Below are 13,960 nucleotides of genomic sequence, written 5' to 3'. Positions count from 1 at the left end.
TAAAGAGGCACCTGTCTCACAAATACATTCTGTATATCACATCCTCAATTTCATGGAAATTAAGCCTTCTGTAAATACATGTGTATAATTCAAAGATGTGGAGAAGAACTCCCTTAACTTGTCATAACAAGCCAGTAACGTGTATTCAAAACGGCAGTTCTCCATTTAAATATATGATATGCATATAACTTCCTCTTGCCAGGAATTAGAGCAGGTATCCTTGGTCAGAACACAGGGGCGAGGGTGTATAGGTGAGAAAACTGCAGATAAGCCTCTGCCAAAGAGCTTTGAGAGCTTCTCTTAAACCAGTAAGACTTGTTTAGAACTGCAACACGGTATTTGTCCTGTTCGTTTTCAACGGTAATAATTTTTACCATTCAGAGATTTAATGTTACAACATTTATGGTCATATTTCTATCATTTCTCTTAGGGTCAAGATGTAAATGGAAATGTGTCAGAGAAAGAGAAGCAGAATGATCCAGTTTTGGAGGAAAGCAGTCTATTGTCAGACAACTCATTAAAGGATATCAATCTCAGCAAGGACATATTGGGGCAGGCTGTTCAGGTACCTGACAAATACATTCTAATACATGTCAGTGTATATAACTGTATGTGTGGCTGTGTGTTCATTAGAAATGTATATGCAATTCCTTAAAATTTCTAGTCTTACAGAGACATATTTTGCTTATCTGATGAAAGGAATGATAAATTATAATCTCCAGATCACCCCCTCAGCCTTGCTCATGTGAAGTGTGCAAGAGATCAATGTGATTGTCTCTACAACCCCCCAGGGCTTGGACCCACTTTTTCCATGATGCAAAACTGGCCACATACTTGTGATTTCATAAAATCATAGCATCACACAATGGTTTGGGTTGGAAGGGACCTTAAAGATCTCATTCCCACCCCCCTGCCATGGGCAGGGACACTTTCCACTAGACCAGGTTGCTCAAAGCCCCATCCAGCCTTGTCTTGAACACTTCCAGGGATGGGGATTCAGCAGGTTTTGTCACTGTAGGTAGTCAGAGGTCACTAACCTGGAGCTACTGATCTTTAGGGGACCTTGGGACATTCATACTGTAAATGACTTCATGTATGCAAAGCTGAGGGAATGATTTGGAGTACTCCTTCATTGACCTGACCATTGAGTAATAACAGTACGTGGGAGAGATGACCATCAAAATATCAGAGTGGAAACTATCCATACTGGGATTTCTGGAGAAGGTGCAAGATCAATAGTTACCAAATGTGTCTAAGCAGAAACTTATATAACAATATTAAAAATCATGTGAGCACTTACTCCTGTTTGTTTTGCCTTGTAACTGTTTGAGTGGTTAAGGTCCTGATATGTTAAACTGATCTGAGCAGGAGTTTCCAAGATACTCTGGATTTGAGTTACCCCAGCCTTTTCCTTTATTCATTAAGCTAAACTGAAGGTAGAGTAGACAGATGGTGAAGTGGGAAGTTTCTTAGCAAACTTAAATTTTGTACTGACTTTTACTGATTGTAAGCATCTTGTATTTTGCAAATCAGGGGGAGGCTGATAAGGAAAGCCCAGGTATGGACAAACGGGACAGGGTCCAAGAGGATGTTCTGGACAGTGCAGTTCTGAGTGGTGAAGCAGAACTGGAAAGACATCAGGATGGTGTTCGTCCTGAAGGTGAAACAAGAAAGGAAACTCATCCAGCAGAGGTAACTGGACATGAGATTACACAAGAGTGATGGAATTTGAGGGTACATGTATACAGTTTAGTTGCAGTGGGGATGATACCACTAATAAATAAGTAATAAAAATCTCAAGTTACACTGAGCTAATTTTATCTGATGTGTTGTATAGTTAGTATGTGTTAATTCACTTAATCCTTTCCTGTACATTTAAAATTAGGATATAGGGATTTTTTTAATGGTTTGCTGAGGATACTGCATTCCAAGGGATATTGCATTCCAAGAGATATTGCATTCCAAGTCACCTGAATGTATTGTGAAGTCTTTTGACCATTTCATTTGAATACTGTTCTATACTTAGGCTTGAGTCTCTTTCAGTTATGTAGATTTGTTATTTACATATTTACTTTGCATGTGTGAGGCTGTACTTGACATGCTGTGTCCTGTTTGGTGCACCCCAGTACAAGGGGAATTTTGATACTAGAGCAGTGTTTGGGAGCTGGAGCCATAATGAATGTGGGAAGAGGCCAAGTTCCCATTGGAGATGAAAAGGCGGACAGGGGTCTCATTGCTGTCATCCCCTCCCTGAAGGGGTGTTGCAGAGCCAGACTCTTCTCAGAACTTCAGTTTTAGCAACTGTATGAGATGCTGAAAGCTGCATCCAGCAAATCCCCAAGTTGCCCACAGGACTATTCTGCCTGGTAATTGCCTGGGTGTCTAACCACAGACTCTCTGTCTACAGCACAAGTGGAAGGAGCCTCAGAAAAAACTAAACCTTTTAAGAAATACATTCAAGACTGAGCCCAGGAGTACACAGGTCCCTGCTTAGAATAACAGGAACAGCGTAGGTCAGAGTACGAACACTTGCAATCTGCAATTTTTCTAAAAGTTTATAGCAGAATTACAGCACTACTTCTTCTAAGTGCTTTCCTTTGCCATAACCTTACCCACAGTAAATTATGAGATGTAATTGTGGTTTTCCTCATCTACCTATAATTATGGGCTTCATAACTTTGTCATCTCAAGCACTGTAATTATTACACAGCGAGTTTGATTAGCGCTTTTTGATTACTTGTTTCTTTTATTTTTCTTACACCAAAAGGAGAAACCTAGTGATGACAAGAATGAGTCATATAGAGAAGACGTGGGAGAGGTTCAACATAAGGTGTGCCAGAAGAGTCAAGTCCTGGAATCTGCAGCAGCTGAGAAAGGTGGTCTGGGATCTAATCCCCCAGTTTCTGCACACGAGGTATTTATTTATGGTTTATTATTTCAAGCGGGGCCTCTGGTGGTCTAGTGGTTAGAGTGCCTGACTCTCACCACTGCGACCCGGGTTCGATTCCCGGCCCCCTGGGCAGGTGGAGCTCGTCAGCCTTGGTAGGCAATCCACCTAAGAGAAGGTCACTCTAAACAAACCTACATCCTGGGGACCTCACTGCCACTGTCCAAGCTTTGCTCGGCCCCGGCAGATGAACCTCAGGACTAAAGGGTGGGCTCAGTTCAGCGCACGCTGTGTCTCACCTAAAAAAAAAAAAAAATCCACTGCGCAGGCTGGAAGGGTTAATGACCTTTCCCAAAATCTTCGCTCGCGAAGACTGGCCATTATTATATTATATTATTATTTCAAGCAAAGTTTGCCAGTCATTGAAGTTTTGTTTCCATATGGGCTTCAGCTGAAGCTGTTTTAAAAGAAGAGACAATTACTGTCACATCAAAATCAAGACTATTGTGTACGGTTCTTATTTATGTCTGTGATAGTTCTGAACTTTATCCAAAGTGCTAGCCACGTCATATTTTTCAGTGGATCTGTTCAAAAGAGAGTTCAAACTGGTTTTCAGAGCCATCATAATCAGTCTTTATTTTATGATATTTACAGTTTCTCTTTTAATTGTTAATCAATACAACTTCTTTCCATGTTATTATAGTTAGTTGTGCCATCATAAGGAAGGCAGATCAGAAAACTGAAATCCAAGGATGATCCATTATGAGAAAATAAATGAAATAAAAAAGGGAAAGGAGAATGGATTCAGGCTGAATTAGTGATAAGGTTATTACTAAATGACTTTACCAAGTTTATTCTTCTTTAAGAGTAAGGGAGTTACATCACAAGTGCCCTGTGACTGCTGATCTTGGGCACCACATTTTTAAACTGAAGGTAGGGCCAGATCTAATCTTCAAGTTAAACCTACAGGGAGGTTGACAGCTGGCCCATCCATTGGCAGGTCTTACATGGGACTTGCACATCTACTCTAACTGGAAACCCTAACAAAATTTTCCAGAGATTTTAGGAGTCTGGAGAGGTTCATACTGCCTGGAAGCTAGCCAGTGATAGTCCAATTTAGAAGTGTGTGAAGGAAGACCCAGAAAACTACAGACCTGTTAGACTAACCTCAGTTCCTGGAAAAATTATGGAAATAATCCTGGGTACTATTGGAAAACATTTAAAAAACAAAGCAATCATCATAGAATCGTTTAGGTAGGAAAAGACTTCTTAGACCATCAAGTCCAACCGTTTACCCAGCACTGCCAAGTCCACCACTAAACAATGTCCCCAAGTGCCACATCTGCAAGTCTGTTAGATACATCCAGGGATGGTGACCCACCACTTGGCTGGGCAGCCTGTTCCAATGCTTGACCACCCTTTCCATGAAGAAATCTTACCTAATATCCAATCTAAACCTCCCATGACACGCCTTGAGGCCATTCCCTCTTGTCCTGTCGCTTGTTACCTGGGGGAAGAGACTGACCCCCACCTCGCTTTCAGGGAGTTGTAGAGAGTGATAAGATCACCCCTGAGCCTCTTTTTCTCCAGACTGAGCCTCCCCTCTCCCAGCTCCCTCAGCTGCTCCTTATAGGACTTGTGCTCCAGACCCTTCCCCAGCTCCGTTGTCCTTCTGTGGACACGCTCCAGCATCTCAATGTCTTTTTTGTAGTGAGGGGTCCAAAAAACAGACACAGGATTTGAGGTGTGGCCCCACCAGTCTGTATCCAGGGAGGCAGTGCCACGGTGTGCGATGAGAACATCATACAAACAAGCAAAACATGTACGCTGCAATCCTGAGTTTTTTCTTAAAGTCAGGACACTTACTTTTCTGTGTGTTTTGATGCGTTGATATTTCAGTCTTGAAAAGTGGATTTCTTCCTCACTCTTTGATAGCTTAGCTGAGTTTGTCTGGTTACTTCAGCTCTATGGCACTCCAGAGTCTCTTGAGATAAAATGTTATGTCTGAATTGATACAACTGGTACGGATGTGTACACAGAGAAATTGAAAAGCTCTCTGATTGACTATTTCAGCATTGGTCCCCTTCAGTTTTGACTGAAAACAACCAAAAGAGTTCAGACAAATGGAACTTTTCTTTTCTGATAATGTGTACTATGTTCTGTTTGTTTCCCATACTTGGAAGCAGGTATGTTGTGTATAGCTCCTGATCCACAAAGGGACAGATGACAGTGACAGCTTACAAATGATATATGGCTGCTGAGATAGCTGGTTGCTTCCTAGTAAAATAGTATCTAAAGTAGCAATACAGTAAGTTTATCAAACAAGAATTTTTTTACTGTTATTCATTTTAGATGTTAGTACCATGGAGAAGCTCGACACTCGTGGTGTAGTTATATCTGTGTATTTGTATGCATTCACTCACATAAAGTATATGTGGAACAGATCTGCAGACACAGACAGGTAGTGGGGGAAGGGAAATGCAGAAAGATTTTTAAGGTATTGCCACGTGACCCAATTAGCCTGTGACGTTTCACTTATATTCTTGTCTGCAATAGCTGAAGGTGATTTTAAACATGGCCCCACCCCAAGTGACTTGTACCTCTTTTTTGGGAATCAGAGACAGTGCCAGGGACTGGCTCTGGAGTCGCCTAATCCCTTCCTCCCCACCCTGATTGAGACATGGCTCCCTAATGCTCTCATTTTACCCCAGATTTTGGATAGCACTTATTCCAGTGGCAGTCATGGCTTCGTGTCACAGCCAAGCTGCTTCATGCATGAGTTGCCCTGTGAAGAACAGTTGAAATAATGCCCTGGTGAAGGATATAGCGGGAAGTCAAGGCAGGTGCTGAGCAGAAGGAATGTGGATGAGAAGAGAGGAAGAAGTTCCATGGATATGTAAGGAAGAGGGAGAAGACACGACAAACATGTGAATTCATCTGTAGCAGATGTTGGTGCAGGGAGGATGTTATTTGAAGTGGGGATATCAGAGTTTCAGACTTAAAATGATGGGCAGAAGTTTCACAGCTCTCTGAGAAGTGCTGGCAAGCCAGGGTGACTGCAGAGGCGGCAGGTAGTGATGGAGATTCCGGTTTCTGGGTCCAGGTTGACCCACAGAGGTTGTGGGAGAAACAAGAGGAGGATTTAGGCATGGCTTAAACATGTGAAGCCGAGTGCTGCAGGCAGAAAACTTGTTGGTTTAGGACCTTCAGAAATAAGAATCCTGTTTTGCATTGTAGGACACAGGTGCAGAAGTGGTTGTCCAGAAGGAACTATTTCCTGGATTGCAAGTAAACACTGAATATTTTGAAGAGGAACAGAAGGTCAATGAGCTGAAAAAGGAAGTGGCTGAACTGGATATGGTGCTTATAAATGAACAACTGAAAGAGCTGGAGGTATGGAAACTGCAATGCCATTCTCATTGTAATGCAGTGATACACTTACAGAATTCTGATTCTCTTGGGCAAACCGAAATTGTTGCATATAGTCTTATCTGAGGTTTGACTGCATGATTAGTCAGTTTGTCTACAAACACTGTGCCTTGCTGCAAGTATGTCCATGTAAATCCCACAGTTTGTACTGCTCTTCTGAGTGCAGCAGCAGATAGACCTGGGATTGCACGTGTGCTTCCATGATGTGCGGAGGCATCCATGCTCCTCTGCGTGTGGATGAGCACACGTTTGTAGGTGAATCAGTATTTAGCTGTATTTTGTGTTGAAAGCTGAAAGTGTTTTAAGATCATCCTTTAATCCCCTCTCTGTGTTGGGCTTGATTGTAGGATTTACAAAATGAGCTGGAAACGTGGAAAGCAAAATCTTTGTGCCATAGTGAAGAAGTGATTCCCAATGCAACAGGATCAAACAGAGCAGAGCTGCAAACCACGGAGCCTGTGGTGCCCTGCTGGGACAGGCTGCTCCAAGAAATAGATGCTGTTAAGGCAGTGAAGGAACAACAGTACTGTTTAATTAATGAATACCAGAAAAATCTTTCTGCTGCGCAGTCCTCCATGAAAAATTTGTCAACAGAAAAGGATAACATAAAAATGTAAGTATAGTTGAAGGTTTTGGTTAAGAGGTTGCAGAACAAATATGGCCCTAGGCTGAATTTTGTGCCATGCTCAGAGAAGAATATGGTGTTTTATCCACTTCATTAATATTGGGTAGCAAGAGAAAGCTTACAGGTCTGTATATTTGTAAACAGCCTTAAACAGAAGCATTTCTGGTAGTTCTCTGCTATCCTTAAGCAACATCTGCTCTCTTTATTCCTTAGGCAAAACAAGGAAACGGTTGCTGGGCTAAAAACTCATAAAAAAATCCATCCTAAAATATTCTTGCAAAAGTATGGCAGGTGTGAAATATTCATTTGTCTTTAAGGACTCACTAGTTCTAATTTCTTTTCTGAGGGATATATGTCTTCACTCTGAAAACTAACCTTATTTGATAGGAAGAATTCTGTGGTGGTGAATAAAGTCTACAGTGCCAATTCAGACACGATGCACATGAAATATACTGTTTTGTGAATTAGTCTTCAAAACACAAAACTAGTTTGTACCAATAATGTATCAAAATAATTTGAAAATATTTAAAATTTATGAAATTGTTAATTTGCAGCAAAGAGATTGGAAAAAATGGAATAAAAATCTAATCTGCTAAATGTATTTTAGATGGGCATTTCAAAATACTCCTGGAAATAAAAGATGAGTATATAAACTACTCCAAATTAATCTTGGACAAGTGGAAATTTCTAAATATTTTTATAACTAAGTTTTATCTTCATTGTCAACCAGAAATTACCATAAAAGATTGTTAATTCACAAAGAGATGGCTAAACACTATTGTTGATTTTAAAAACTTTATTTGTTGTAACTTTAAATGGGGACTACATTCTATATTAGTATATACTGATATTTTAGAGAATATACAGTAGGATATGTCTTTTCTGCAGAGATATGTGGGAATAACAAATGCTGTAAAGATAAGCAAGAAATAACGATATTGCAAGGGTGATTAGGAAATTTGTGAGAGAACATAGGGATATGTGTGATTAAGTGAATAAAGTGAGTGAATTATATTTTAAACAGTGAAAATAGTTTTTAAAAGCGTCTAGTCTATGTTTTAGGAGAATTTATTTTTTTTAAACACTGCTCATGTTTTTGGCAGGGGTCCTATGAACAACACAGTTCTTCTGGAGAAAATTAAGGCATGCATAGAGTCCTTAAGGAAAGAAAGAGATGTCTTAAACCAGCTGCAAAGTCAGCAGGAAATTTTATCTCAGCATTTGACATGCATGGATAAAGTGCTGACAGAAAGCCAAATGAGGCAACTGGAGCACTGGTGGCAACACGTGGAACAAACAGTGCAAAAAAAACACGATCAGGTTGTGGCAGAAATTGATGAATTTAACCTGCTTATGAATAAAGCACAGGATATTCAGAGGCTGATACAAGAACAGTATTTACAAGCAGAGTTACATTCCTCAGCTGCAGGAAAAGCCAAAGACCCTCTAATTTGGACCACAGGGCTACAGGACATTAAACATGGACTTTCTCAATTAAAAAGAAGGATTGAACTGCAGATGAAAAGAATTTGGAGCGATCAAGAGAAGGTGGCTTTGGAGAACTCTATACATGATTTGCAGAGCAAATTGGAAGCTTTATCAGCACAACAAGCTCAAGGGGATACTCAGATCACTGGTCCTGCTCTCATGAAACATGAAATGATGAAGAGGCTGAAAGAAAATATTTCATGGGTCAAAGATTCACTGTCCCACCTTGATCAGAAAGCAGCACTTTTCCCCAGTGATGTCAAATCACAGATCAGAACTTGTCAGCTCATGAGCACAGAAGTTGTGAACAGAGAGCCTGTGATTCTGTCACTGGATTATGGGCTCCAACACATCCTTCCCAGCTTGGAGCCAGAGGAGGTCTCTGATATGACCTTCCTTTTACAAACATTGCAGAATTCATACAAGGCTCTTGTTTTAAAATCTGCTCAAAGATTGCAGCACCTAGAGCTCCAGCTGGAGGAGAGGCAAAGACTTATTGCAGAGATAGACAAAGTTCACTGTCAGCTTCGAAATGCTGAGCTGCTTGCCAGGCCTGACACGAACCAAACCAGCACGTGCTTAGAGTTAGTCAGCCAACAAAGCATCTTAAAGGAGATGTTAAAGGACATACAGGAAATAGAAGGGCTTATCTCATCTCACTGCAAAGAGAGTCAGGTCACAGCTGGGGAGCTGAGCCTGTCTGAACAACTATTTTTGATTGATCAGTTAAGAAGTCTGAAGAACAGAGCAAGAAAGACACAGAGGCAAATTCAGAGTAAAATTCATGAAGTGGAAAAAAAGATAGCTGTCTACAGAGAGTTTGCTGAAGGAATAGCTTCACTACATCAGGGTCTTAATGATCTACAGAATGGTGAAATGAACCTGAAAGAAGATGAATTAGTAGATGCCAAGCAGGGAGTGAAGGAGAAATGCAAAGCACTTAAAGAAAAAGTATTAGCTCTTCAGGCAGATTTGTCACAAATAATGAAGTACAAAGAAATCTTTGAATGTGTAGGTCTGAAATGGGACTCACTGCAGCTGGATGAATTGCAAGCTGAATTTTCTAAAATAAAAAGTAAAATTAAAGGAAAGATAATGCACTTTGAGAATGTTGTTAGGGAATGGGATAAGATTCAAGTATTGCTAAATGAAATCCAGACTGTAACATCCACTGTAAGAAAACAAGCTAACATCCTAAATGATAGCTCTAGCTCTTCTCCTGCTGAGAATGTCATATCTGCAAAGATTCTGCTGCAGACAGTTCAACAAATCTTGTGCTTAACTCAGGAGGCAGCAAATCAAATAAACAAAAATGAGGTCTTTGATACACTATTCAAAAAATCTAAGACAGAAGAAATTAAGAGCCTGGAGAAAGATGTTGAAGAATTGAATAAGTTTCTTCAAAACTTGGTCTCTGGGCTCCAGAGTGTAAACAAGGAAGATACCCAGAATGAAGTAGAAAATATATCCCACATCATAAAGCATATTCAGTCAGAGCTCCAGCAGCCAGTTGTGATAGATGTGAAAACAATGCAGGATGAAAAGCTGCGATGGGAAGCAATTCAGAATATGGTGCAAGCAAATTTTTCTGCTATTAAACACCTAATGGAAAAGGAGAGGGAAAATCAAGAAGAAAAATCTCTTGCTGCTGGTATAGAAACAAAGTTAGAGATGCTGCAAAGTCATGAAGCACAACTGAAGACAGACATTGCTGCCCGTGTTGTAAGTATATTTAATGAAAGTGAGGTATTGACATATATCTTTCCCCAATAATTAGAACAGGTGTCTGTGACTGTAGCATTTATATTTTCATGACTTATATCCTTATTTATTGTAATAGGTGAATTGGCCTGTGATCATCTCTGCATTGGTGGGTATGATGGAAATCATGATAGAAACTAAGGATACAAAGAAATCAATTGTATTCAGTTTGATTATAACCAATCAGTGGAGATTAGCACAGGAAAACAATGATAAAGATGAGGAAGGAAAAGGTTGTGTTGAAATATTCAGCTGAAGAGAGACTGAGTGCAGTTGTCCTGCAGTTATTCTTGGGATTGATTTTAGTTAATGTTTTCAATAGTAACAATGATGAAAAAAACCCCAAGTTCCTTGTTTCTACTATAAAGAAAATTTTACCAGTTGGGAATGATCAAGAAGAGTAAAGCACAGGTCAAACCAATGTGATCAGGCCTCAGGAAGATTGAACAAAGGAAAGGCAACTGGGATCCAAGGCTTTAACACAAGTATATAAGGCATTGATAAGGTATTGCTGGAGGATTGACTCGATTCTCTGTGCTTTTGTCAGGAAAGGTTCACTCAAATTGGAACAGACTCTGTCTGGATGAGGAATGTCAAGGACAGTTAATAAAACTGAATTTGCTCAACCTGTTAGGTGAGGGAAAGTGGGAAATCTATCTGAGAGGTGTAATCAGGATGGAGGCAAACTTCATGAGTGGAAAAGGGCTGCTTAAGGTAAAGTGCAGTGTTAATATAAGGATCAAGAGTCAGTGAATAAGTTTATGTTGGAAACCAGAAGACTGATAGCAAAGAGGTTCTGAAACTGTGTTCTGATCAAGAAGACCTGTGCCCTGCCTGCCCAAGAGATCAACGGATACAAATGAGGAAATATGAGATGGTAGTTAATAACAGGAAGAGGCACTCAACATCCCTTGGTTGATTTATGGTCCTGCTGCCAGATTTCCCAGTTTGCTGTGCTTCACAGCTTGAGTATTGTGTAGAGAGCACAGTGCCAAAGTTTCTCTGCCCTGCAGGAATCCAAGAGCTGACAAAGTCACACGTTCTGTGTAGAAATACATACACGAAGAGGGTTTGGCAAGTCATAGTGGAGATATCCCCTGGAGCAGAATACAGTGTCAACATGTGGGCTTTCCTTGTCTGAACATACTGCCATGTCCATGATGGAATCTTGGGCCTCTTCTGCCCCGTCATCCTTCTCTCTGGACTTTTCCAATATTAGCAGTTCCCTCATAACCCCTGTCCTATGGTTGAGGGCACTGCTCTGTGACTACCTTAGGTAGCAGAGTGCATTTGCCACGTGTCTTCCCTTACTTCCTCAGGCCAGTTCTGGGAGCATTGGTCTCAAAGACAGCCAGGTGTGAAATTCTAAGATCAACTGGTGATCCAGAGGAGTACAGCAGCCTTTCTTGATTGTTCCTTCGTCTTTATAATTCTTTCAGAGTGCTCTGGAGGAGGCGTGTGAGATTGGTGATCTTTATACCAAGGCCCTTCAGAGGGCTACCAGATTGCTGGAGGACTTTGAAGCTCAAATCCAGGCTGGCGCAGCAGAGCTCTGTAGCTCAGAGGAGATCTGTCAGACCCCACAATGGAAACAGGAAGAGTTCAACTCTGCAAAGGCTGATGTAGAAAACTTTCACTCCAAGCTGAAAAGCCTAGTGAAACCAGAAGATAAAGTATATCTGGAAAATACTTTAACAGAAATGGTCAATAAGAGTTTGGCATTAAGGAAGAAGGCTCAGAGAAAGGAAGCTCATGAACATAGGTAAGTTTAAGAGATCTTCCTAGATTATGTACCTTATTATGAGAAACATGGCTGAAAATAAATGTGGTGGTGTTTCTGTTCTGATAGAACCAGGTAATAGAGTAGAAAGAAGTGTAAGCATTCCTGGTGTTTCCAAATGTGATTGTAATGTAAGGGAAATTACCACACAGTAAGCATATTGCTAGGAATTTACAATGCAGTAATTTGTTGCGTAGTCCAAAAAGTACATATCGGGCCTTCACTGAGGGTCATGGGGTGCCAGAATCAGAAGAAAACACATTTCCACAGTCTCTAGTTCAGTGCTGGTGGAGGTTAGAATAGTTTTCAGTGGAGTCCTAATTCATGTCTTTGGATGGCTTGAGAAAGTAAAGAAGATCAAACAAGACACAGGCTTTATTTTCCTTCCTTGAGGTACAAAAGAAATCTGAAGGGTCTTCAGATACATGTACAGAAAAGGTTTGGGAGATAAAGGAATGAATGAATAAATGCTTTGGTAATAGAAATGAGATTGTAAGATGCAGAAAAAAAGTTGGAATTGTACAGACCACGTATCGTAGGAACAATAGAATGTGTGTTACAAACTGGGAAGTAGTTTTTGGGTATCCCCGAGGAGGATGGAATCTTAGATCAAGACATACAATTCATTCGAGCAGCTCCATGGCTGATAATATGGATATACATACCTATATTTGCCTCTGGGACATTTGTACCTTCACCTCTAAAATATCTTACGTATAACAAATGCTAATTGATGATAACTTGCAGAACAGTAAGGACTACTAGTTCAGAAGACGTTTTTATGTTATTTTTTATTCTAGTGGGCATTATGTTTGTAGAGAGGAGCAACAGCAACAAATTTTAATTGGTCGATTAATTGTATCTTACAGGTATTTTGAAAAATACAAAAGCTACACAAAAACCAAAGATAAAGTGTGTGATACTCTTAAGAAACTGGAAAAGATGCTTAGACAGTCTTTGTCTAAAATTCCAATGTCTTATAAAGAAGCGTTGGAGCACTTAGAAGAAAGCAAGGTAAGAGAGGCTCTGAAGAACTTGAAAAGCTCGTGCAAAACTAATGCAGCTATGCACACCAAATGATACCATAGGGGAAAGAAGGAAATTCTTTATCCTGTATTTATATATGTATATATATAAAACCACAGAATATATTTATGTATGGATTATAATAGGCCATGTGAAATGAGTGCATCTTACTGCTGTAGAAATCAAACATTATCTGTGCTTAAGCTCATGTTGCATTTCTGTTCAGATCCCTTACTGCTTCTTTGCAGGACCAGGACTGATCAGATTTCTAACATTGCTGTTGTTTTCCCTCAGAATTGAAAATCAGAATTTCCAGTTTCCCCACTCACGACTGTCTTGCTGCCTCCCCACCAGACCTGTGTTATAGTCAACTTCTTTGCTGTCTTCTCCTTTAGTACTCATACTTGTAATTTTATACATCTCTAAATCCTTCACATTTCTCTTCCCTTCCAAATAACCAGAAAGAAGTAAGAAGAACCTAATTACCCAGGCACACTATTCTTCTGTTTGTTTTGTTTTATTTACCCCGTCTTTCTCTGTAGTCTTAGCCAACAGAATTCTCTCATCATGACTGTCTTTAACCAGCTTAGTGGAGTGATTGCCCTTTTATTAGAGGATCCTAATCATGTTACTGAATACTTCATTAATACTTCTGACTGTAGCCTTTTATTTATTTACGTGTTTGTTTCTCCTATAAGATTTTAGTCTCCAACATTGACTCGGCTGAAGAGGATCTTGTGAAGCTGAGGCAGATCTCTGGAGAGCTGATGAGATTATGCAGAGGAAGTGACAGGGCCCTGGGCAGGATTGTAACAGTGCTGTGGGAAAACTGGTTGGGTTTGCTTGAGGCAGCAAAAGGGCTGGAAATCAACTGTGAAGAACTAAAGCAGGAATGGAAATTCATCAATGAAGAGGTGAGTTACTCAACGTCTGAAAGTTTGGGGAAATGTGGTAGGGATGTGGC

At 40.3% G+C, this 13,960-nt stretch overlaps 1 protein-coding gene across 6 annotated transcripts in view; it reads left to right on the top strand.

Annotated features, from left to right (window-relative positions):
* SYNE2 (spectrin repeat containing nuclear envelope protein 2) overlaps window positions 1–13,960 on the top strand; it is a 181,387-nt gene that overhangs the window by 70,342 nt on the left and 97,085 nt on the right. For all 6 annotated transcript variants that reach the window (XM_064659377.1, XM_064659380.1, XM_064659379.1 and 3 more), the window contains exons 45-53: window positions 431–565; window positions 1,534–1,692; window positions 2,768–2,914; window positions 6,125–6,280; window positions 6,664–6,929; window positions 8,045–10,151; window positions 11,630–11,952; window positions 12,840–12,984; window positions 13,695–13,910. In XM_064659377.1, the coding sequence (XP_064515447.1) occupies window positions 431–565; window positions 1,534–1,692; window positions 2,768–2,914; window positions 6,125–6,280; window positions 6,664–6,929; window positions 8,045–10,151; window positions 11,630–11,952; window positions 12,840–12,984; window positions 13,695–13,910 (3,654 nt within the window). The remainder of the gene's footprint in view (window positions 1–430; window positions 566–1,533; window positions 1,693–2,767; window positions 2,915–6,124; window positions 6,281–6,663; window positions 6,930–8,044; window positions 10,152–11,629; window positions 11,953–12,839; window positions 12,985–13,694; window positions 13,911–13,960) is intronic.

Source organism: Pseudopipra pipra, chromosome 6, assembly GCF_036250125.1.
Source record: "Pseudopipra pipra isolate bDixPip1 chromosome 6, bDixPip1.hap1, whole genome shotgun sequence".
In the NCBI taxonomy this organism is placed as follows: Eukaryota; Metazoa; Chordata; class Aves; order Passeriformes; family Pipridae; genus Pseudopipra; species Pseudopipra pipra.
This window is presented reverse-complemented; position numbering and strand designations above follow the sequence as displayed.